We start from the raw sequence: 26,461 nt of genomic DNA on the forward strand, positions 1-26,461 counted from the left end.
AGTCATCAACAATCTAACCCAGATATGAGCTACATGAGCTAAAATAATGAGTGGGAAATGCTTAGAGTACAGTGGTGCCATGAACGTCACAGAGGAAGCCAACGGCATTCTGGCTGTATTTATATCTAGATCTTGGTGGATGTCTGGTACTGTACACCCAGACAAGAGCACGGGACTAGGGTGAGCACACCACTATTGCTCACTGTACGAGTCAAAGGTTGGGGAAGACTGGAGCAAAGCAGTATCTCTTGGAGATGCAGACACTGTACTCAAGAAGTCACAGCAGCCACAGTTATTACTTAAGACATGTACAAGAGCACCCCGGGCAACATTCAGCAGGGTAGGGTCAAAGGCTCACGAGTCTCCGCTCTGCCTGAGGAATCGTTAACTGTTCTCTTCTGCAGAAGGGAAGGTTACACGTCTTTAAGGGTGTGGTTCTTAGTAAGTTCACCACACTCCAGTGGACGACCGGAAACCTATGAGACATGACTATATGGGCAATACAATTGGACTTGGTGGGTTATGAAAAAAGGGGGACACAGAGTTACATAGGAGCTTGAGGTGAATCATGGAGGAGTTGTGGGGAGGAATGGAAGGTGGATATTATCACCTGTACGCATTTGTGTAATTTCCAAATGATAAGTAAAAGTATTATATTTTAAAAAAGGGGGGAAAAGTCACTAAAAAGTGGTCATCTAGAAGATATGGTGATTAACCAAACCCTGGCTTTGGCTTCCCCTCTTGAAGATGGTTCTCCTTAGCTTCAAACCACAGCCCTGCTTCCTCTCACTTTGAAGGACGTGAAAGGCAAAACAGCAGCAGAGAGGAGATTTGAGTTTCTCTGGGTGAGTGGAGCAGAAATATGATGAAGACACAGCTGTCTTTTCTCATTTGCCATAGCTGATTGAACTGAGGAACTACAGGAATTCCTCCCAAATGCACACACACACTTGAAATCTTGAAAGTGCTTAGATCACCATGAACTTGTGTGTAATCTTTACTAAGGAATAACTATTACCAAAAGATAACAGATGAGGTGTTTTTCCTATTGGCAAAGTATAAACCTTGGTAAAAATCCCTGGCCAAGTACTACAACCGTAGAGGCCAGGGGAGCAACTCTGGGGTTGTAATGAATGTCTGGTTTCTGCTGTAAAATCAGGGACCTCATTCCTTCTGACCTAACTCCTCACCTGGCCTCAGCAGGGACATGCTGTACAGTCTACATATGAGAGGTCACCACCATGTCTGAAAACTGATACCACTGACCAGGTCTGCCCAAAGAACACGGCGGCCTCAGTACCACAGCTCTGTTGGGCAAATGGCTCATCTATACAGCCAAGACCTACCCTTGCCCCTGCTATGTGGAGTCTGAGACTCTCCTTTGTGCCTTCATTTTCTTTAGTATAACTTCACTATGCTACACAGTTGACTGTAAATTTCAGGCCTTTAAGTATTCGAGGCCCAGTCTCCTAAGTACCTGGCCTACAGACATATGGGGTCTCAACTTCTCTAAATGTAAATCTGCTGCACTATGGATGGTTAGATAGCCTGATGCTGAACAAAGTTAAGTCACATACACAAAGGAAAGAAGGAAAGTGTTAAGTGATCTCACCCGCTATCCAGACTTTTAAAGGGAGTTAAATTGAGAATAAAGCTGTGATGACAAGATGTGAAAGAGAAAACGTGTCACAAGATACAAAGTAGCGGACTGTGGCACAAACAAGCCGAAGAGCTAAGGCAAGACAGGAGCACCATGGTTCACAACAACTGTAGAATCACACTAAGGATTTCTTAAACCCGAGTAAATTGGGAGCTGGTGGATGAGCTAATTCATTGCACTACAGTAACCACTTAACTGCATAAGCATCCTATAAGATGGTACGTAGCCCAAATATGCAGCGAAATTTGCTTCTGAAAATGTGGATGATGCTCCCTCTGCCTATCTCCAATAAAAGATTTGGTCTCCAAAGGAGGCAGTCTTACTCTGAAAGTCTGAGATGGAGTCAGCATGGGCTTACGGCTAAGTAGAAAGGGATTCTTGTAGGCTCCCCATCATAGGGTTGACATTCCAGCCACAAAGGGATTCCTCATTGAGATCCTGACCGAAGCTGTGCTTGGTGCCTGAGTGAGGTTAGTCTGGGACTTCTCAACAAGAAAGCCCACCATCTCCACTATCCTGTGCTGTCCTGTGGTTAGATGGCAGATGGAGTGTGTATTCAGACACGGCATGGCATTCAAGAAAGGCGTTGAGAATTCCTTGGCCTCGCTGTACTCTAAGGAGATAAAGAGAATGGGATAGTGGTTTAGGAGTTTCAGGGGATGGTTTGCAAGTCCTGCAGCTAAGGAATGTGGTTTCAAGAGGGGAGGTGCGTATTAATATGGGAAGTTCATAAGGGTGTGGACTGGGGAAATACCACTGGGCTGGGGGAGGGGACATCACCAGGACTACTTAGGTATGCTGCAGGGGCCAGAAGCCTTCACTGAGCTGGGTGAGTCAGGTAGGTGGTAGCTCAGGATAGCCCATGGAGGATAGCTCTGAGCTAGAATCACTGAGTAGGACTATGGGTGAGGAGAGAGGCAAGAAGCCAATGGAGAGGGCTCAAGACAAGCATAAAAACAACCCCATCTTCACCTTCTTGGGTGTCATGGTTTTCACTACTGTTCCTGTGAATAACCTGTCTGTTCATCAGGGCAGCTCTGGAATTTGATGCCAGTTGGAGTGAGTTTGCAGCAATGTCGAAGGAGTCTCGGAGGGGACCCCAGCTGCCTTGTACAGTATAAGGACAGAAGCCAGGATGAGATACGTTGGGGCTTATAGTGTCAGACACATGGCAGGCATGCTGACTCCCCAGAGCGGTCTGCTTAGCTGAGCCCAGCCACATCCTCTAAACTTTATCTCATCTCTTGAAGAACACTTGCATAAGCTCCTTCCTTTCCTTTTCCAGCTCTCAGACAACCTGGCAATCACAGCTGCGCACTGGCTAATGGACTCCAGGGTCATACTCTTCTTCAACCAAATGCCATGTCTTTCCAATGAGATGTTCACACCCATCGCAACGAGTTATGTCTCTAATGAGCACCAGGCACCAGGAATACTGGTCTATCTATGTCTGTGACAACTTCTCTTTAGCTAAGGCTGAGTGCATGTGTCATGTGCCCAAGACCCATGCCTGTTCGGCCAGACTAGGAAGGCCCTGAATTAGCACCCATCTCCCCAGCCTTGAGTCTCCTGGAGGAACTTACAACCTTTGGAGTCTACCCAGGTGCAAGGCTTGGGGTGGCATCAGTGGGCAAGGACTGCCTGACTAAGTGGGTTGTGGAAGCTCAAACCTTTGGAGCTTTACCATGGAGGTTCACTTAATCCCCTCAAGAGTGTGTCTGCCCCATCTGTGGCTGAAGTCAGAAGCCCTCGGGGAGGGTGGTGGGTGAGGATAGAGGCTTCCAGATGATACATTATCTTACAATGGATTTCTAGGAATATACCGAACTTCCTAGTAAAGACTCAATCAAAAACGGTCAGCAGTTACTCCTCACGGCTGGGTTAGCATTGTAACATCCCCCTTCCAGTTCTCAGGCCTTCTGCTCAAAGCTGAAAGAACCAAGTCAGCGGCTCCAGCTCTAAGACCTTTAGCATTTGGCCTGAGCCACTAGCATTTCAAGCTCTAGCTTGTAGATGGCGCGCTGCCCGACTTCTTGGCCCCCAAACACTGCTCAAGCTTTTTCTTAATAAACGTCCTCTCCTGCATTTATTTAGCAATCTCTTTAGAGAAACCTGATTCACACACAACCTCTCTTGAGCTTCCTTCCTGGAAATATCCCCAAAATTAACAAGTCAAAAGACAGAAATGACAAGCGCCACCAGATTGCAAATATCAGAGCATCACAGTGTCACAGAGCATGCCCCGAATCACAGCTTCAGAGCATGGCCTTTTCTCCATGGGAACACTATGTTTAGAGGCAGGGGTTCAGAATAACATCCCCACTTTGTAGCCGATGAAGTAATGAGCTACTGTGTCTCATGAGAGGATGAACCCAAACCAGCAGGCAGCTGACTGAGGTTCAAATGCCTGGCAATGCAGTGTAGAGCTGATGCTAGGACCACCATAGAGGAGGCAGTTGCCATTAGTAACATTTACTTTGGGACTGATTACATCATTTAGCTTAATCAGGAGTTTAGTTTTGCTTCCTTTATTTCTTTTTATTCAGAATCTATAAATAGTACCAGAAGTTTTCCATATGCCATGCAAGATTTGTTTAACACCCAGATGTAGTGACATCAGATCAAGCGGTTGGGTCTGGCGTGATCTGCTCTGCTCCTGTGTGTTCCTGTCTGCTCTGGGATGAGGATGCTGCCACTCCCTGTAGCTGGCTCCTCCTCCGTCTCTCTCACTCCCTGGAGTACAGTGCTGATAAAATGCACTGCACGTGTCCTTAACCTCCCACCTCCAGAAAACTTGGGTTGCTGAGTCTCACAAAAGTGACAAGGTTGGTCACAGGCTATACTCTGAATGGAGAGGTGAAGAGTGGGAGACATACTCAGGTGGGTCCATGTCTGAAGCCCACGGTGTCAGGTGTCATGCCTTAGCTAGCTCAGAGTGAGGCTGAGATCTATGACCACACTCTTTTGGAGCCCTGTAAAAAGGGGCTGTGCTGGACAGGGGTGTTCAGACTAAGATTCTGACAACTATAGTTCTTCCAAAACAACCCTATAGGCCATTCAAGCCATCCTTGAACTCTTGATGGGGCAGGAGGACTTCCTCTAGCTGGGGCACTTTACTGCTATTAACAACAGTACACTCTATAAAACAAAGATAATGACACTACTCTGTCCCCTTCAGGAGTGAGGACCTGGACGAAGGCCTTGTTCAACAGTGGCCTTAATTCTTGTCCAAACCCCTGGATCCCCATCACTCCTGTGATTAATGGTGAAGGACTCAGGCATCTCCTTTTTACATCTCAGACTCTCAGTAAATGTGCACCATCTGGATGTCATCTGATGACTGAGAGGATGCTCTTGGTCAAGCCACTGTTTGTAGTACTGCCAAGCCATTGACTCTCAACCTTCCTAATGCTGTGACCCTTTAATACAGTTCCTCATGTTGTCATGACTCTCAAAATTGTTTCTGTTGCTACTTCATAACTGTAATTTTGCTACTGTTATGAATTCTAAATACCTGTGATTTCCAATGGTCTTAGGTGACCCCGCCCCCGTGAAAGGGTAGTTTGACCTCAAAAGAGATTGCAACCCACAGGCTAAAACTGCAGTTAGGGGTAAAGGTCAAGGTGTCAATGCTGGGACCTGAGGCCATGGATGAGGCTGGAGCAGCAGCCAAAGGAGTTGGGAAGGGTATGAGAAGTCTTGGATGAGCAGAGAACACACAGAGGCAGCCCTGGGGCAGCTGGGGTGAGGACTTCAAGGAGAGTGGCGGGGTGATTTGTTCTACAGAGCACAAGGAGTTATGGAGATAGGACCTGTCTTCTCAGACTAGAGCTGTTCAGGAGCACAGGTTGGGCCAGCTTTAGCCACACCTGAAACCTCCCTCTCCCTGTGTTTGTCTGGCAAGCCCTGGCAAGAGCCAGCCACAGCTAGAGAACACAGTGCGGCCTGCAGCATGTGCTATTATTACCTTAGGGTGTACCACGGATTCAGTATCACTGCCTACATCAGGACACAGGAAGGCAAGGCCTGACATGAGTTTCTTGGTGAGCTGGCAGGGTTCTGGCCAGGTACTTGCCCTCAAACCTGATGTTGCTGTACCATGTATCAGAACCCCAGATAAAATGGCTTCCCAAGTGACCCTTTATATTGCATGAATTATAATATACGCCTATGGTACAAGGTTATATTTCTTCATGATTAGGATTAGGGGGTAAAGAATACACAGGTACACCTGGTACCTGGGCAGGCCAGAAAAAGGCACTGGATTTCTAATAATTGGAGATTTAGATGGTTTTGAGGTGCCATGAGGGTGCTTTGGAAGAGCAGTCAGTGCGATTAACTACTGAGCAACCCCTCTAGCCCTTTGGAGACATTTAAAAGGGCCTGTTCTGGAAACCAGACTCCTGGAGAGCAGAGACGGTGACCTCAACCATCTGCTCTTCAAATGGACCTGTAAACCTAGAAAGGCCCACCAAAGGCCCAAAGGGACCAAGTTTCAATCTGTGCTGCAGCTCTTGGTCACAAAACAGGCAGACACAGCAGAGGCGCTATTTACCTGCAGTCGAGAGCCCGGAAAGTCGTTTGCTTACCTATTTGGAACTTGAGCTAAAGGACAAACACACAGGCATCACAGAGTGCACTGCTTTGTAACTGCAGCCGTACTGGGACAGGATCAGGACCCTTGGATGGTTGCTGCGTGGGGTCCTGGCGCCATCCAGTTTTCTCTGCTTTTACAGCCTTACAGTGCAGATTCCCCCAAGTGTTCAGTGAATAAATCTTCCCAGAAAATGTGAGATCCAACCATATTCCTCTTCTTTTGCATTTTCCTTATGGGATAGTGTCCCATTGTATGTCACAATATGAAGCATATAGTACGCGTCAGCCTGGGGCCTGACACCTTCCAGAACCTATAGGCTCTCTGATCATCTCCAAAGTGGAGCTGGTTATCATTTTCTAATGTCTACATTATTGGTAGATAAGTTAAATACTGAGAAAGTATTGGACATTCAGCCTTAGGACTTCTAGACTGCATGGCATATGACGCGCACATAGTAAATCATCTCAAGGAGCAGCACAGAGAGAAAGGTGCATTGCTGCAGAACGTAGACTGCAGTTAAAAGCAACTGTAGGTATAACAGTATGGCCTAGAGACAGGGATCGTGTGTATGTGTAGAATGTCTGTCTTTGCTAAGGCAGGTCTTGCATCTCCTTGGCAGTCAATCCAAAGTAAATGTTATCTAGAATATATAGGGAGGGCTTTGGGGAGTGGTTGGGGCTTAAAAAAACATTGACAGTGAGACTGTAGAAGGCTCTGAATGCCAGGCCGAGTCATTAGGGCCTTTACCCTGTGGACATCAAGCCCTGTGGATGTCTCTAACAATGTCCACCACATACACAACCTGATGACCACGTTCCCTGCCTTCCCCTGGCTCTCAAGTTCTTAGTGCCAGCTGTGCCTGCAGTCATGAAAACCACACTAAGAAGACATCTATGTTCCACGTGTCAGCATGCGGCGCAGCACCTCCCAGGATCTACAGTCTCTCTGATCATCTCCAAAGTGGAGGTGCTATCATTTCTTAATGTCTTCATTACTGGATGCTAAATTAAGTACCGAGAAAGTATTGGACATTCATTCTCAGCTTATAGGATTCCCCCAGTGGCCATCAGTTAAAAGAACATCTGGCCTACTCATGGACCACACAGAGACACACAGAGACGGGCAAATATAAATGGCCCAGGGTGGACGGGCTCACATAGTTGCTGCTCAAGCAACTGTCCCAAGGTGCCACCTGGACATAGAAAGGAACCAGGAAACAAACAAATGAGCCCTGGGCTCCCTCTGCTGAGGGACTCTTACTGGATGAGTTATCCAGCTAACAAGAACGAAAGAAGGGGGTCAGGACATGGCCAGTGCTTGGTGGTATTTCCCAGGGATCCCTGTGGGTGCTCAGCGAGATGCTGCCTCCCCATGAGCCCCGAGAGACAGCATAGTAGAATATGGAAAGCCTCAGACAAAATGAGTAATGGGCCTAGGTGTCTGAGAGAGGATGGGGAAGGCTACCTAGGTCCTACCCTTGAGCTCACAGGGAGGAGACAGCATCCAAGTCTGGGAGGAAACACTGACAGTGGGCAGAGGAATCCTCACACACCAGGGCATTTAGGAAATGCCTCCAGGAGACCTTACATGTGTGGGGAAGAAACTCCTAATTCAGAAAGGAGCTCCCCTAGGCTAGGGCCCCGAATTCTGGTAACTCAAACAGCGACAGGGTGCAGGTGTGTCAGTAGGCTTACCTCCACATACAGGAGGGGGAAGATGCCGATCTTGTCTCCGAGCATGCCTTCAGCCCAGTTATCATCCACTCTCCGGATCACAGTTAAAACTTCGTCCTGAGGATTCCAGAGCCCACCATGTGTGCACAGGGAAAAGGAAACAAGAGAGACGTTAGAATAAGATCACTGAGGGGAAAGAGATGGAGGGGAACACGTCACAGCCAGACACACGTGACATAACCTTCTCTCCATTTCTGCCACAATCTCACTTCTACCCCACTCCCGTGTCCCTTCATCTGATCATAACTGCAGATAGTCCCCAAATGAAAAGTCTAAATATTTACTGTATAGTCAGTGCTTTAAAATAGATGTTCTTAATATTTATTTAATGAAGTAAAAATTGCTTCAAGTAAGGATAAATTCACCCATTCAATTTAAAATTCTCATATAAAGGTTTTTAAGTTTCTGGCTTCATATTGAAGAAGAAGAAGAGGTGGAGAAAGAGGAGGAGGATAAAGAAGAGAAGGAAGAAGTGGAGGAGAGGTAGGAGGAGAATGGGGAGGAGGGGAAGAAGGAGGGAGGGGGGAAGAAGGGGGAGGAGGAAGAGAAGGGTGAGTTCAATTATATTTAGAGTTGTAAGGATATAAAGCTTTGTGTTCTTTTACATTCTTTGGCATGTCAGACATAGTCAAGTGTGTGCACACAAAGTGGAAACAAAAGATAGAGGCAAAAATGAACATGGAGGGAGGTGGGTGTCTCAGGAGGGGAGTGTGTATCTCAGGAAGGAGGTGGGTGTCTCAGGAGGGAGGTGGGTGTCTCAGGAGGGAGGTGGGTGTTTCAGGAGGGAGGTGGGTGTCTCAGGAGGGAGGTGGGTGTCCCAGGAGGGAGGTGGGTGTCTCAGGAGGGGAGTGTGTATCTCAGGAGGGAGGTGGGTGTCTCAGGAGGGAGGTGGGTATCTCAGGAGGGAGGTGGGTGTTTCAGGAGGGAGTCAGGAGGGAGGTGGGTGTCTCAGGAGGGAGGTGGGTGTCTCAGGAGGGAGGTGGGTGTCTCAGGAGGGAGGTGGGTGCCTCGGAAACGTAAGGCTGGGACATAGGTTGCTGGTATGGAAGCAGATTTTCTAAACACACCCACTGGCACCTGGAGCCCAAGTCAGGAAGGACAGTGGGTACAGGGAGATGTGAATGCTGAATAGCAATGAGTCAGGGAGTGTCAAATGATTATGCATCAGCTTCTAGGAGAAGGAGCAGGGATGCCCCAGGGACTCAGGGAGGACAGTGTCACACAGCAAAGTCTGACCATCAGTACCGACCCCCCATCAACACTCTCCTCGGTTAATCTTTTTGCAGTCAAGGAAGATCTTGGAAGCTACACCACAAGCACACCTTGCCCAACTTTTTTCCGTCAAAACTTCAACAAGCCTTGTCTTTGGGTATTTGCTGCAGGGCCAGATGGCCCAGCAGGAACTGTAAGGTGTTAGGAGCTGGAAACCAATGATGCTTGATGGAATAACATGTATTGTTCTGCCTGCCTTCTCGGGAAGCCTACGAACTGTGCGTGCAGCAGGAAGGCTTTGCAGCACTCCCCCGGCTCAGAGCAATGGTGTCAGGTCGGCCAGCAGACTGCATAAGACTTTTTCAAAAGATGCTGCACCCAAGACTGTAGTTGGCTGAAGGGGTGCACACTTTCAAGGGATCATCAAAGCTGGGGGAGCTGTCTGATGGGAGCTGGCCACAACTCCAGAGGACTAGTAGACTGAGGACTAGAGACTTACTCACAGATCTCTTTAGCCCCTCTCCCCATGTGACCACAGGGTAGGTTGTAAGTTTATGACAGTCAGTTTTCATCTCCTCTGTTCTCATGGTCAGTTTCCCAACAAGGAGCTGGGACGGAAGCAGGGCTGGGAACACGGGCTATGTAAATGCATGGGAGTGAAAGTGGATCCCCTCACCCTCAGTGAAAACCTGCCCAGCGTGGACCAAAGACTCCGAGTACTAGCTAACCTTCAAAACTGTCGAAGGAACACGAGGAAAAGCACTTCAGAAATGGGCACAAGGCAGGACTTCCTAAAAAGATGCGAGTAACATAAATCAGCCATGAGAACTGTAAGGGGAATTATATGAAATATAACTTCTGTACAGTGAAGAGATAGACTACCCAATGAGAAAATCTTGGCCAACTATACGTGCAACGGGGAATTGGTATCCAGAGTCTCTAAGAATTCAGAACATTAAATCCCAAAACATCAAATCATGTGATCAACTACGTATGTTTATGAATGGAACAGAAGGACCTCAGAGGAAGAAATACAACTGGCCAACTGTGGGGACAGGGAATGGGAAGTTGGGGGAACGTGGAGATGGAGCCCACAACGCCCGGGTTCAGATTGGGGAGACCAGCATCAGAGCGCAGATCTAACTTTATTGTTTATTACATGAGCTTATATGCAGCTTTTCAGCCAATTAGGGTATGTTTATCTATTTAAGGGCAAATACTGGTATAACAGGTGTTGTTTAGCAGAATCTGACTTGGCTGCCCAGGAGCCTATAAGGGAAGGTCCAATCCCCTGTGGAGATTTCCGTGAAGACAGTGGAAGCGCCACCCCACCGCCCTGGCCTAGGGTCCTTTGTGTTGTCTCATGGGCATGCTGGGAGCCATGTCAGATCAGACACTGTGGGAGCTGGGGAAGAAGTCATTGTTCACGGCCGGTAGAAATATAAGTCTTATTATAGCCACTATGGAAAATAATGTGAAGGTTCCTCCAAAAACTAAAATAGAAGCACCACACAAGCCAGCCACACTACCCCTGGGCATGCGCCCAAAGGATTTTAGGTGAACACAGCACAGAGATACTTGCAGATCCACATTTATGGCTGCACGATCATAGGAATCCAGATACCCACCAGCAGATGAATGGGCAAAGAAACTGAGAAAACGTGTCCTGTGTGCAAAATCCAGATGTAAACTGACACATGAGCGGACAGTGTGAGAGGAGGAGAGAAACGCAAGAGGGGAGAAGGAGGTCTTAACAGAGGGAGGGAGGGAGGGAGGGAAGGCTCGAGTGGTGAAGGACAGTTGGGGAGACGGAAGGGAAGGCTCTCATGAGTGTACTGGGACAAAGGAGAGGCTGGTAGGTGACCAGGAGAAGCTGTGCGGACGAAGGGCAAAGAATGTGACACATGTACAAGACTGCCTCGGGGAAGCCTCTTTCTCTGCATCCTGGTGTTCACTAAGGCCAAAAGAAGGTGTCAGGTCCCCTGTAATTGCTGTTATAGAAGGTTGTGCACTACTGTGTGAGAACTGGGGATTGAGCCCAATTATATAGAACAACTAGTATTCTTAACCACTAAGTATCTCTCCAGAAATATAATTTTACTTTTTCCTCTTTGTTACCTGTCTGTCTGTCTGTCTATCCATCTATCTATCTATCAACCTACCTATTTGTTGTTGTTGTTGTTGGTGGTGGTGGTGATGGTGTGTGTGTGTGTGTGTGTGTGTGTGTGTGTGTGTGTGTGTGTACACTGTTGGAAGCTTCTGTAGTAGGTCTCCATATGATACTTTTAAAGGTCTTTGATGTTCGTTAACCCCTCTTTTTCTCTCCTTCACCCTGCCCTCCCATTCCCACCCCACTTAACACTCCCTGTTCTATTTGTCCCCCTTTATCTCAATACGATTATATTTATCTCCCTTGAAAGCCCCTTCCCATGGCCCCTTAGTAATTTCCTAAACTCTATATCGGTGTTCCAAATATATATGAAGACTCAAAGCTAACATCCACAAATGAGAACAAAACATGGGACATTTGTCTTGCTGGGTCTAGGTTGCCTCCCTTATAAATGATTCCAGCTCCATCCGTTTGCCTGTGAATTTCATTTTTCTTAACAGATGAATAATTTCATTACCTAGGGACAGCCAGGCTCTTTCTACTTCCTGGTTACTGTAGATATATCAGCAACAAACACGGAAGAGTAGGTCCCTCTGTAATAGGATATGAAGTCCTTTAGGCACATGCTCAAGAATGGTATCTCTAGATTATACAATTAACCTATTTCTATCTGTTTCTACCTCCATCTTGACACTTTGGCCTAACTACCAGGAAGGAAGGGCTGATAAGAGTCAAAGCATCACAGCGAGTTTCCAGCTCAGTCCCTGACCTCTCGAGTACACAGCACAGCCTGATTCTTCACTTGCTCATGAGGGAGACTTATGGTCATTCTTTTTCTGAAGCCCAATATGTCTATCTATTGTGGGAAAATGTCAAGGCATATAAAAAGACAACTAAAATCAAAACAGAAAGCACACGCTGCTTGAAAACCAAGCTCCAGACCAAGATTTAGAGATGGCAGCTGATGGGATCAGAAGGGATTTACAACAATCGTTAGGAAGGCGCTCTGAGCTGCATGGGTAAGGCAGACAGCATGTAAGAGCAGATGGGCAGTGTAAACATGGTAAGAGCCAGAAGAGAAAGAACCAGAAAAGAAATGCCAGCCCTCAAACCGAAGTGACTGAAATGAATACCGCCTCGAATAGGCGCATGGAGGGACGTGGGTAAGAATTGCTGAGCTCCAGCTCATAAAATCCTCCAATGGGAAAACTCAAAACAAACTGGAGACAAAGAAAACTGGTACAGCCAAGAGCTCTAGAACAACTAATATACCGACAGTGAGACAACCAGACAAAAGGTGTTTGAGATATTGATTAACTCTAGATAAGGCAGAGAGCAAGAAAGAATAGTGTTTGTTCAAAATAAGATGTGTTCTGAAGGTCAATGCCTTCCATATTATGTGCCTGTATACTTGGTCCGGGCTGGTGACACTGTTTCGGAGGCTGTGAGAGTTTCTGGAAGCAGTAAATCTCTTGGGTCTTCCCTCTGGTTCCTGACTTCAGGCATCTGTGGAATACAATGTCAAAACCTCTGGGTATATATCAAAGAGAAGTATAGATGGGCCATACGACAGATTCATTGTTGAGTTTTGGGTGATTCTCTATACTGACTTGAAAGTGGTGGAACCAGTTTGCATTCCCACTGACAGTTGATGAGGATTTTCCCTTTCCCACATCCTGTCCAGCATCTGTTGCCTGATGTTTTGTTGATCTTCAGATACTCTTGACTCGGTTGAGATGTCTTCAAAGTTGTTTTGATGTGCAGTTTTTAAATTGCTACGGTTGAGCTATTTTTTAGTCACCCTGATTTACTCTGTTGAGAAGTCTCTGTTCAGATCCATAGCCCATTTTTAAAAATTGTATAATTTGTTTTCTTGAATCTTGCTTTTTTAAGTTCTTTATGTATTCTGGATATCATCCTACTGTTATATATATATACATACACATATACATATATCTTGCCAAGATTATCTACTACTGTATAGGTTTTTGTCTTACTCTATTGGTTGTTTTCTTAGCTGCACAGTTTTGGTTTTATGAGGTCCCATTTATCAATTGTTGGTCTTAATTCCTAAGCAAATAGAGTCCTATTTTTAAAAAATCACACCCTGTATCTTGTAGGGTACTGCCTATGTTTTCTTCCAACAATTCTATCTTTCATTCACATTTAGGTCTTTGATCCACTGAGAGTTAATTTTTCTTCAGGTCAATAGCTATGGGTCTAATTTCATTTTCTGCAGTGGACATCAAAGCAGATGTAACTGGAAAATGAGTGAGGCAAACCAGACCAAGAGAAAAAAAAAATCACATATTCTCTCTCATTTGTGGATCCTAGCTCCAAATCTCGATTTGTGATATATAACCACTAGTAACCATAGAAACCAGGAAGGACCATGGAGGAGACTAAAGAGGGGGATATCAGGATACAGATGAGACAAAGGGGAAAGTGGCATAATGAGGAGTAGGGGTGTCTAACCAGGGAGGTGGGAAGGAAGTCAGGACAGGAGGAGAGGGAAGAAAGAAGATAAACACTACTAAACTTGATAAAGCCTCAAGGAATCATCTTTTTATATTTACGTAAAATTATGCACAACACATAGTATATACACACACAGTGCTCACCACATAAACAAGACCTCAGTACCAAGCATGGGAAACCTCCATTTGAATTATTGGTCAGGGTTGTCTAAATGACTCTCAAAACATCATAGGCTCTTGCCCTTGGCTGCCTCTCGGAGGCTGAAGGTAAATCCCTATTGCTGAAGTCACCCCATATTTCAGAATCAGGACTCAAAAGATTTGAGCTGAATCCTACTTGTGGCTTAGCTCCCGTACCACAAAGTCCTACGGAAGTAAGTCCTGTGGAGTAACCTGAAGAGAGACTGACAGCCCCTGGCAGCGAGAATCTTCTTTGGGGTGTAGACACTGCTCTGTTGCTCTTACCCCAGTGGCCTCCCATCTTTGTACAACAGGCAGCATGAATCAGTCTGGATGGATTGTTAAAACAGAAACAAGAGGGCATGAGGTGCAGAGGGGGTTTACCTTGGAGGGGATTCGGGAGGAGAAATGGGGAGTTGCTATGACTATAGTTTCGCATGAGTGAAATTCTTCAAGAATGTGTGTAAATTTAACAACGGAGCTACCAAGAAGACGGCAGGAAAGGGAAGCGTGTGGTGGTGTTAGAACCACACCAGAAATCAGAGGATAACCACAGACTCCAGAAAAGTTCTGTGCCTGCGAAGGAGGAGAGGGAGGGAAAAAAGTGGGGCACACAGATTTTAAGACAGTGAAAACACGATGTGTTATAGTGTACATGTGTTACATTTGCCCAACACCAAGACTGCACGACACCGAGACTAAATTCTCTTAGGAACAATGGCCACTGGCTGATACAGTCAAGACAGGCTCAGTGATGGTAAAAATGCACCACCCCAGGGCTTTACCGATAATAGAGGAGGGTACACAGGAAACTATATGTTTGCTCCCTTTTGTTATGAACCATTGAAAGAATCACTCACAGACCCACTAAACGATGAAAACCAACAAACAAAACCATCCTACAAAAACCTGATACATATCTCATAAATATGACACTGGAAACAGAACACAAAAAGTTAAACTCGGCTCGATTCTATTCATCTGAAGCTCAAAAGTAAACACCTTTCACCCACAAAGACATCATTAGGCTGCACAATTCTTATTAGCGGGTGTCAAGGGTATATTATTACATGAAATAGAAGAAATGGTCTTTATGGTTTCCCCTGAGTAAAGGGAACAGTCTACCCAGATTGGACAAATCATACAACACCACGAGAATGGCATATAGTCTGAACAGTCTCTCAAAGGGACAGACATGCCACATGGGATAAGCCAACAATCACATCCACAGTTCAGAACTGAGTCAGGTGTGAACCCCGTGTATGAGAAATGAGCATACCATGGAACTGTGGTCCTGCCTTCCAGCTTGGCTGTCACCACATAACGAGGATCCAGACATATCCCTGGGTCACACTAGGAGCAGGATAGCAAGAAGGGATACAATCTATTGAGAGGCAAACTCAGTTCCAAAGAGAGGCACTGCATCTTAAGCCAGGGAATTTGCCACCATTTCCTTTTTCTGTGGCATATACACATAAGTATCTTATTTTAAGTGGAGATGGGGAGAGACCTCCGGCTGTGTAGAAATGACCCCTTCCCGAGAGGACAGGAGAGAAATCTTGCTTATAGAGAGATGATCACTATGCAACACAGACAGCGAAATCACTCTGCACTGCAACAGGCGTGGCTCAAGTTCACTCATGCCAAGATGTTGGCTAAGGAGCAAGTTGAGGTCTGACACAGCTTAATGACACTCTGGCAGCGTCCTGTGGCAGCTGTCCTGGCTCAGATGGGACTCTGAATCTTGTGCCTGTCTGAAGCCCCAGGAGAGTGACAGGATACAGAATATTCATTTGCTGGCTGTTTTTCTTTATGGAACCACACTGGGAGAACACACGGAACCAGCCATGTCTGCATGTGAGAGAAGCAACTCACCTTGCCTATAGGTGCCGTCAAAGGTTTTCTTCTAGAGTCGTACCTATCCAAATACACAGTGGCGACACTCTCCTGTTTCAGTGCTGGTAATGGGGACACTCGCTCTGCCCTGTCAGAGCTACTGACAGAAAATTGATGTGCTCTAGACTTGGACTCCTTCATCACTCCATGTAAGACCAAAACCTCTACCTAGTTTTTTTTGTTGTTGTTATTGTTTTTTTTTTTTTTTTTTTTTTTTTTTTTTATGGCTAGAGCATGTCAGGTCTTGGGAATTGTTGCCATATTTCAAAAAACCTCTCAAGTCAAGGAATTTAGAAGGAAAGAGAAAATGTCAAGCTGAAGGTTCCCTGGTTCACGGAGAAACAGCCCTTCTTAAAACACTATGGCTTCTAGGTGAGCATGAAAAGGGTTGGCTGTTTGTTTTCCAAGATAGCTGCTTATCATCTCCCCCTGGAGTCCTCTTCTTAGTTAGAGTTTCTATTGCTGTGAACAGGCACTGTGACCAAGGCAACTCTTATAAAGGACAACATTTAATTTGAGCTGTCTTACAGGTTCAGAGGTTCAGTCTATTATCATCATGGTGGGCATCTAGGCAGACATGGAGCTGGAGGAGCTGAAAATTCTACATCTTGTCCTGAAGGCAGCCAGAAGACTGGATCCTTGGACAACCAGAAGGAAGCTCTCTAAGTCCATCCCTGCAGTGACACACTTCCTCCCACAAGGCCACACCTACTCTAACAAGGCCATACCTCCCAATAGTGCAACTCCCGGGGTCAAGCATATTCAAACCACCACATCCCCCGTTCAGGGAGGTTCGGGAGTGCTGTGTCAGAAGCCTGTAGAAACATCAGAGCATTTGTCTTTTAGAACTGTGCTGTTTCCAGAGGCCAGTCACCAAGTCTAGAAAGGACCAGATGGGTAAGCCTTTGCTGACCATTTACTCAGTTCTGTGGCAGAGGCATGAAGACAGCCAATGCCAGAGTGAACATTATGACAGTTATGTGCCTATACAATTTGATTTACAGTACCAGATGACAGCAGGCCACATTGGTTAGTCATCCTAGTTTATCAGTCCCTGAGATAGATGAGCAAACTAAGCCAAGCCAGGTACCACAGACATCACTGATGACTAGATAAGGTAGACGTGTTTCTGGACTAGCGTGATAGCACTCAGTGGCTTTATGAATGAGAATTGTTCCCGTGACATCATTACATTTTCTGAAGCAAAGCCCGATTTTATCTATAGGATTCATGTCAAATACTCATTGTTTACTACAGGCTAGCCAACTCCATCCGTATGCTGTTTTCCCTAGTCTCTGATATTTCCGAATTTGGAAAATCTACCAAATGCCTATTGGCATACAGCCCTGGCTCTTTTTGGAATTCAGATGGTCTCTGGTGGTCCTAAATAATTCTAAGTGGGCGCTACGACTATGAAGTGTCTGTTTAAGGGAGATATAAGCTTTTCTTCCCAAGAATTAGGGGTAATAAATCAATCAGTAAAGGGTTCACGTTGGTGCCACCGTCTATAAAGATCTTTAAATCAAATTTTTAAATAAGTTATCTCCCTCCTCCAACATTTATGTATTCATTTAATGTTTTCTCCTTGAGGAAAAAGGACCCTACAAGCCTCTGTTAAGAACAGCAGCTTCGGTGGCTATCTCTACCCCTTCCCAGAGCACATCATCTCGTGACACTACTTTGCAGGCACAGAAGGCTCCGTTCAGCAATGCTGGGAAAGCAGAACACAAGCAATGGACATTTTAGTCCCTTAAATGAAGCACATGGCAATAGAATGTGTAGAGAGCCCTTGGGGGCAGTTTCTGAAGTGTCACGAACACCCTGATTTCTTCCATACTGTAGTTAAGGGGTGTGTGAAAAGGTGGTAGCAAATCAGAGCCCAGAAAACTAAGTACCTTCAGCTTTCTAGGATGAGCACAACCCCAGCCCCAAATGCATCCAGACTCAGCCCTGCCATGCCGCAACCAGCTGCACACCTTGCCCAAACCACTTTGTCAAGAAAGGTGGGAAACTGCAAACACACAAGACCAGAAGCTTCCCAGCCTTTTGTTGAAGAAATGACCCAGAGCCATTGCTGTATTTGTGCAGAGGTCTTAACGGAGTCACCAGCTCAGATGCTGCTCAGAGAGAGAGGCAGGGACTGTGCCTCTCGGAGTTCACTGCCTGGAACAGGGCTGGCTTCTCCAACACACCTCACAGCGGATACATCTGGCAAGTAGCTGAAGTGGATAAAAAAAAAGGAACACTATCAACAGCCAGACCTGCTCTCTCCAACCTGCAGAGAGCTTGAGCTTGTGGTATATATGTGTCCATATCCCTTCTCTGTGTCCTTCACTGTCGTATGCTGAGAAAGGAAGTAAGCAGGCTTGGCCAAGCCTTGAGGAGTACAGGCTTCTTAGTCTAAGGAGGAGAACGGTAAGGTAAGGAGATGGAGACTCCACATGGGAGCACCCTTGCAAGGAGCGAGGCAGCCCTTGAGCGGAATCTAACGAGGAAGGGGAAGGCTGGCTTGTAAATAGTTGAGAAAAGGCACAGAGCTAGGAGCCCGAGGCCTGCTGGAGACAGAAATGGCTGGGTATAGCATAAGCTAGGGCCAGGAGCAACATGCAGGCTGAGCGAGCTTGGTGTGTGAGATAGGACCTTGGAGATGGTTTTCTGATCCTGACTGCATGAGAAATGAGAAGCCGCTTGTGGGTTCTAAGCAGTGCCAATGAGGTGGCTTAGAAAAGTCACTACATCCACCCACAGTAAACAAAGGAGCACCTGTAAGGAACCATGCTGCCAGGGTCACAGGGGATAGGGGGGTGTGGGTGTGGGGAGGGGAAGAGCTCATGTTCATCCATTCTATTTGCCAATAAAACTTCAAATGAGACTTTGCCAGTGTTCAAACTGGCACCAGCACCTGTTTTGTTTTGTTTACTTAGATTATGCAGTTGTTGACCCTGTCATGTCTTCAAACACCACACCTTGAGATCAAAAAACCGTATCCGTAAGGCAAGAGCATTGAAAGCACTGGTCAGAGCTGATGTCCTTTTCTGGAGCCCTTGTATATTATTTAGAACCTTTTGGGGGTGGGGAGAGGAATCTAGAAGGAATCTAGTGGGTCATTGAGGACCCAGGCTCTCTTTGGGTTCCTCCTGCTTTGGGTTATAGACACTGAAAGCCTATGAGGCCAAAGTTCCTGAGTCTTTCATTTCAAGCCCTGAATGCACGCATCCCCAGCTCAGGAGGCAGCAGGAAGGAGCGGGATGACCCAAGAGACTGCAGCTAAAGGCTGGTCCTGATGGCTGGCTGGCCTGCAGATCACACAGCAGGTTCCAAACATCTAGGACAACACTCTCCCTGTGGCCGTGGATGCTCCAGTCTTGTGATCGTTCTCCCTGCCCTAAGCCAGACACCTTCTGAGGGCTCCGTGACTTTCTCTGAACCAGAAGGGGAAGGACAGACAGCAAACATGTGGATGTCTGCTGTGAACTCCATTCATTGTACGCTTTTGCTAATTTATGTTTGATAGACCATAGAGTATGAGATAAGCCCCACCCCCCACCCAATCGAGTCAATGTTCCAAAGTCACTACACAGCAAGCAAATGAGGCTTGATTCTCTTGTGTGGCTCCTGGGTCCAAACAATATGCAGTTGGTCCTTGGGTAGGGAAAAACAAAGTCTGGGAATGGTGCTGGATCATTCACAGAGGAAAGAGTTCCTGGGCTTTTCAGAAATGATCATTTAAAAGACAATACATAGCATCAAACAGGTCAAATGCAAGAGTTTACAGGGACCAAAAGTCTGAGTGTGGGGTGCTGTTTTTAAAAGGGCATTTGCTAACTCAGAGCATCCCTGGGGTCCCTGAAGTACTGTGAGCAGACAAAGGCTGGAGGTATGAGTCAAGGCTCTGAAAGAGGCAGCAGTTACGTCTACCACAGTGGTTCTCAACCTTCATAATGCTGGGACCCTCTAATGCGGTTCCTCACGTAGTGGGGACCCCCAACCATAAAGTTAATTTTGTTGCTCCTTCATAACTGTGATTTTGCTACTGCTATGAATCATAATGTAATCATTTTCAATGATTTGGGGAGACTCCTGAGAAAGGGTCATTCGACCCCCAAAGGAGTTGCAACCCACACATTGAGAATCACTCTATAGAGAATGAAGGACCACTGGGTGTGAGTCTCGAAGCACTGTGACACCCATCTTACGTCTTACCTATGTCAGCATTTTACTAGCCCATCTATGTTCCACTTCACTCTTCCAGAGAGCAGAGCTGTCTTGTTCTATAGGCACCCCTCGACCTCTTCACACTCATGCTCCTGACAAGACTTAGTGCCTGGCGCTTCACTGAGATACATGTGGTCATGTCCCCAGAGTCTTCTGCTACCTCACACCTCAGTTAATGGTACTTGTGCCTCAGTGTTTCTGGCTCATGCCACCACCATAGACCCTAATGCCATTTAGACGTGTTCCATTCTGGCATTTTGCCAGGCCAGAGAGATCTACACAAACCAGGTGTGATGCTGACTTCCTGCGTCAGTAACTTTCCTCATCTCTGACTAAATACCTCACAAGAAGCAACTTGAGGACGATTTATTTTGGCTCACTGTCTGAAGGCACAGCCACCGACCATGGCAATGTGATGGTGGGCGCTTGGGTAGCAGACATGGAAGCAGTGAGAAACCAAATATGGGTGTCTGGAATATAACTTCGTATCAAAGGGCTTCTCCCCAGAAACCCATTTCCCATAAGGGCCTCACCTGGAAAATAGCTGACACCTCCCTGAGACATTATCACCTCTTGGGACCAAGGATTCAAACACAAGACTGTGGAGGGCATTTTGCACCCAAACTCTTAACACTTCCTTTTAAAAGAAGCCACTGTCATGGCATTTTTAAAAGTCACAAAGCCTTGTTTTCAATTTGTAACATTAGCTTTTGAATAGGAAGTGTCAGAACAGCATTAGGTCATTCTAAAACCAAGCTGTTTTTACAGGAGAGTATTACCTTTCATGAGAGGACGTTCGAAAGCATATTTTATCAGTTCCCAGGAGCTTTGCCCCCCAAAGCCTGGCATGTGCAAATACAAAGACTAAAGCAAGAAAGACAGTGTGCTAAGCCTGCCATTGGCAGTCTGGGGCTCCATGGGGTTCCTCTCCTGTGTCTCCTTAGTCCACATAAAGGCTGGGCTTATAGGGAGGGCCTGGTGTGTAGATAGAGACCTAACTGAATGGATGACTGTGGTATAACATTAATTCCCAGCTCCTAGCAGCACACTTCAGGGGTGATCATCAGTCCTGCTCTGAGTGCTTGTAGCTCAATGGTACTCCAGACCTTGTCTGAGTCCTGCCAGGAAACAAGGAACCAAGCAGAGAGCTCCAAGAAGACGCCCATGTTCTCTATCACCCGGGTGTGGACAGGGTGGGCGCTCAGTGAGCTAGTGGCAAGCTGTCATGGCTATGATGTCATGTCACAGTTGTCACAGTTGTCTGGGAGTCAGACCCTGAGACCTCCCATGCTCACAGACCATCCAGGTATCCTAGGGACCATCAAATCCTAAACCCACATCAGGGACAAACAGGCCAACAGAGTCACACATCCTACACGTGCCAACCACAGAATGAATCCAAGCCAAGATGGGAGACACTGGATCCCCAGTTCTATCCCTGATAACCCTGGAGTCTTCACACCACATCTCATCTTCCTTCTGGATAAGTTAACACAGCACAGCTTCCCTGGAGGCTGTCTTTAGATCTACTAATTTCTCTACACTTATTCTGTGCCTGTCTCCTAAGACCTGCTTCCAGGAGGGCCAGGTCACTGTCCCCAAACACAGAGTAGTGCCCAGTATGGGTCAGGCCCAGAATGTTTTGTGGAACAAATAGACAAATATCCATTTGTCCTCTTGTCCAGGGGACTTTGGTCTTTACTGGCAGAGGCACCAAGAATAGAAATGAAAAGCAAGGGAGGTTGAGATCCTACAGGGAGAAGCTGGCATGCCTGCAAACATCTGGGGCTTCACACTCTACTTGGTGAGTTATCCTGGTGAGCTACAAGGAGAGGCTTGGAATCCACTGATTCTGTTGTTGGAACCAATAAAGCTGACAGCCGTGCAAAGCCTCTTTTCTTAGCAAGGATATATGGCAATGAGTGGCTCTCAAACTGTGTGGGTCACATATCAGACATTCTACATGTCAGATATTTACATTACTGTCCCTGACAGTAGCAAAATTAGTTATAACATAGCAATTAAATCATTTTGTGGTAGGGGGGTCCCCATAGCATAAGGAACTGAATTAATGAATCATAAGAATTCAAGTCTATGAATAGAATAAAGATCCTAATTAGAATCTTCCTAATTCTAATTAGGAAGGTTGAAAGCCACCGAACAAGGACCCTAAGAAGTTCCAAGGGCCAGAACAGACTAAATCCCAGCACAGGCCGGAGCACAGTCTCCCAGGGCAGGCTCTCCAAAGCAGAGAAGACTGCAAGGAACCCTGGGAAGATACCACAGACTTCAGACTGCGGGAAGGAAAAGAGAAGGAGACCACCGTGGGCTTCCTAAAGAGCTCAGTAAGATGACAGTGGGAATCAGCCTCTGCCTAATGAAAGGAAGAAAGAGAGGGCTGGTTCCCAAAACCGAGAAGTAGATGATGCATTGTCAGAGTGAACAACAGAATAAGATGTAAAGAGCGGTCGGGCACAAGAACTTATTTACTCAAAACAAACAAACAAAAAAAGTGTGCAAGGTACTCGAGAAGCCTGGAGAGCTGCAAAGCTATGACTAAGCTCTGTGCTGGTAGATGAGGGTGTGTTTGTGTGTGTGTGTGTGTGTGTGTGTGTGTGTGTGTGTGTGTGCGCACATGCACACGCATGTGAAGAAGTGACAGTAATTCTCCAGAACAGTTTCTTCAAGCCAAATACAGAAAATTTCAGTTCTGTTGTTCTTAGCTCTGGGGGGAGGAGCAGGAAAAGGATGGGAAGGAGTAAGGAGGGAGAGAGAGGGCCCCAGACCCTGCCTGCTTCCCTGGGAACCTCCAAATGTTGTAACAGGAAGGACAAGTGCTGGTCTGATATGGGGCAGCAACTAATATTAACAGAATGTCCAGAAAGAGATCTTTCTATGTTTCAGTGGCTCCACAGTCTGGCTAGTGACCAAGTCCTCAGGGTAGGCACTTCAAAAGATTTTCCATGCCAGGCTGGAGAGATTGCTCAGTGGTTAGTAGCACTGGATGCCCTTCCATAGGATCTGGGTTCAACTCCCAGCACTCACAAGTCAGCTAACAGCTATTTGTAATTCCAATTACATGGGATCCAACACCCTCTTCTGGTTATTGTGGGCATCAGGCATGTACACGGTATACATACATGTAGAAAATACACCCATACACATATTATTATTGTTGTTGTTGTTGTTATTATTATTATTATTATTATCATCATCATCATCATCATCATCTCCAGGCCTAGTTGGTTCTACTGTTGCTTTGATTCTACTGCTGTCTTGCAGAAGGGATGTGACATTGGCTTTGAAGCCAGCTCTGTGGGATGAACTAAGGATCTGCAGAAGTTCTCCCATGATCCCTTGTGTCCTGGGAAGATTCAAATCCCTTGTACATGGTCAATTTAAAATCAGAACATTATGACTGCAAATGATGCTCACAGCTCATCGCATTCAAGAATCAGTACAAGCCAGTTAGAGCCATCCATCAGTGGTCTGTGTTATCTCCTAACCACTCAACAATGAAAATCAAAACAAAGCAAATGCCAGTGTCAAAAGCACAGCTCTCCTCTTAAAGAAAATAAGAGATTGTTCATTCTGGAGCTATTCTGAATAACCAGGGCCTAGGAAATCACATTTAGATGATTCCAAAACCATGGTCTACCATGGTAACCATTTCATAAAGTATATTATATTTTTATAGAAAGGACAAAGAAAGTCCTCATCAAAGTAAGTTTAAAATACACTGGGGGGGGGGTATCATGGAGGTGGTTACAGAAAGATGAGGGAAGTGTGTCTAAGGACATTCTCTGCTTTGGGGGTTTGTGGAAGCTAGTAGTTGGTTAAGTTAATAGATCCAAAAAGGTTTTCACCTATCAGTCACAAGATGTTAGCTCTAACACTGAGGTAGTCAAAGAAGGGCTGCTCTGGACGATGAAGTTAGCCTAAGATAAGGTAGTTAGCATCTGGACACGGCACATCCCACTCTCTCCAAAGGTCTTAAGTTCCAATCGGTAAGACTCTCAGACAGAGCTTCCTCTTAGGAGTTGTTAGTCACACAAACAAAATCAGAAACAAAACAATTAAATCCACGCAAACAGACTACACATTATCCCCTCTTTTCAGAGGCCCAGGGTTGGAGGGTAGTCATTTGCTGCTGGTCTGGGGGAGAATCCGGGTTCTAAACCTTGACATAGCTTCTCAATTGAGCAGACAGGGGTAGACACAGAGATCAGTCGTGGGGCTCACCTTACCTTAGTGAAGGTCAGACAGTCCTTGTCTTGGTCTCTGTCCTTCATCTCAAAATCATAAAGTGCTTTGCCTTGGGGCAGAGCCTGTGGCAAAGGCCTCATGCACTGGATGTAGCTGGCTGGAAGGAAACCATGTGTGCCCTGCAGTTCCCCGTGGTACCAGTTCTCATCAACCTTGCGTCTCAGGATGATGATGTCCCCTTTGTTGAACTTGAGGTCACCAGGTTCTTTCCCCTCATAGCTGTAGAGGGCCTTGGCATAGGGAAGCTGGGATAGATTCTGCAAACAGAGAATAATAGGTGGTTAGTCAGAATGGCCCTCCTGAATGCCCGAGAAATTTGCCCGTGGAAACATGGGTTCAATGGTCTCCGTGTGTCTTATACACATTCTGAGACTGGAAAACATATTCTAAAGGAACACACAGTCTATCATAGGAACACATAAGCTCTGACCTCAGACCGACAAGATAGTCTCTACCATGACAAGCTTCTCAATTCTACAATCAAGGACCAACTGTGGCCCAGCTTTCTACAGAAACCATGTCACTCCCCTAAGAAGGCTCTGAAGGAAGTGATGAATTATTTGTCAGAGACAAGAAGGATACAGGCACAGGAAGGGGTAAGTTGCTTGAAGCAAGTTGAACAGCCAGTGTCTCACTGTGTCTCCTTCTCTAGGGACCAGAGGCCATATGCTCACCTAGGTCAGGGGAGAGATGACTGGCAGAGGAGTTCAGAGGCTACTCCTAGTCCCAGGTCACACCCCTCCCTATTCCACAAGCCATGCAAGCTTTCTTATCACACAACAGTCTGGTCCAGAGAGAAAGACAGTTCCAGGAGAATTTAACCCTTGTCTTGTTCAGCCAGAGGAAGTGTTTTTTTCATCCTGTCAGCATTTGCTGGCCTATTGAAATGTCCTTTGTTACTGTGGTCTCAAACAGCAGACAGAGTTAAAGCCCAAGCAAAAATTTTGGCACCTTTCTCATGTCAGCAAGGAGTCTCTCGCCCTAAATCGATCGGCTGTTGCTGTCCACTCTCTATTTTTCCAACTGGCCCTGACTCACACATTCTGGCCGGCTCCATAAGTGTCTCTCGCTTTTCTTTTCTGGTGGTCCGCGCTTGTTCAATGATCCATTTTGTGCCTGAGGAAAGTCTTGTCATTGTCCCTGAGTCAATGTCCAGCAATTCCCCCACCAGAAGTGGCATTTTTCTCACAAGGACGGCCCGAGCCCGGGGTTCTGTAGTAATTAAATCAATCGATAGTAGTACAAAGCTCAAGGCAGCAGTCCACCCAAAAAGTCTTTGTAGAGGGTTTAATAGCACATTGCAAATCAATCATTCTTCATTTATGTCTCAGAGATGCCTGATGACAGCATTTAAGAGAAACCTGCTGGCAGACTGACAAACAACCCCCACTAGCCAATTAAATAGTGACACGGAGGAACTTTTCAGTACAGAACTTATTCTGGGTAGCTTTGAGGTGTGAGCACAATAGACTGTAACTGGCCCAGACTTTACAGAGCTCAGGCGAAAGGCAATTTGCAAACCAATACTTTCAGACTAAAGAGGTGGCTGGCCCTGGGCCATCAGAAAACCTCCAGGGCCTCATAATGGCGAGCCAGTCCCTTGCCAGCCACTGTTCCATAAGGAACTTTTTTTCCCCCTGAGGATATTTTTGGTTGGTCACAAATAGGAAGGGTGCTGGGGCATCTAATGGGTAGAGCTAGGGATGCTGTCAAGTACCCTGAAATTCACAGCACATCCCCCAACAACCAAGAATTTACCAAGCTCGAGATGTCAATAGGGTAGCAAGCCTACTCTCCACTCTGCTAACTAACTTACTAAAAGGTGTTGCTTCTCCTTTTTCAACTCAGCTTACCACCACATGAAAAATCAGACACGAGTCTGTTTTTCATGGCCATAGACTTCCGCTATTAATTATATGGTGACACTAAGCATTCCACTGGGGAAACGAGGCTTCCAGTGACAATAGGAAGATGACACGCTCTTATGACAAAGAGCACTTCCACTAGGTACCCAAAAGAAAACTTCCCTTGATATACACGGGCCGTGTGTGCACTCCCTCAGACACACCCATCTTCTCACCGAAAGCATGTTTGCTCGAAGCAGTAATCTTGGAG

At 46.3% G+C, this 26,461-nt stretch overlaps 1 protein-coding gene across 1 annotated transcript in view; it reads right to left on the reverse strand.

Moving 5' to 3' along the window:
• Positions 1-26,461, reverse strand: part of SH3RF3 (SH3 domain containing ring finger 3) — a gene marked incomplete at both ends in the record, with an annotated part of 261,242 nt that overhangs the window by 80,176 nt on the left and 154,605 nt on the right. Inside the window, 2 exons of the mRNA XM_080937907.1 lie at positions 7,952-8,047; positions 24,328-24,603. Of these exons, the coding sequence (XP_080794033.1) occupies positions 7,952-8,047; positions 24,328-24,603 (372 nt within the window). The remainder of the gene's footprint in view (positions 1-7,951; positions 8,048-24,327; positions 24,604-26,461) is intronic.

Source organism: Micromys minutus (genome assembly GCF_963924665.1).
Source record: "Micromys minutus genome assembly, chromosome: 25".
NCBI classification, from domain to species: domain Eukaryota; kingdom Metazoa; phylum Chordata; class Mammalia; order Rodentia; family Muridae; genus Micromys; species Micromys minutus.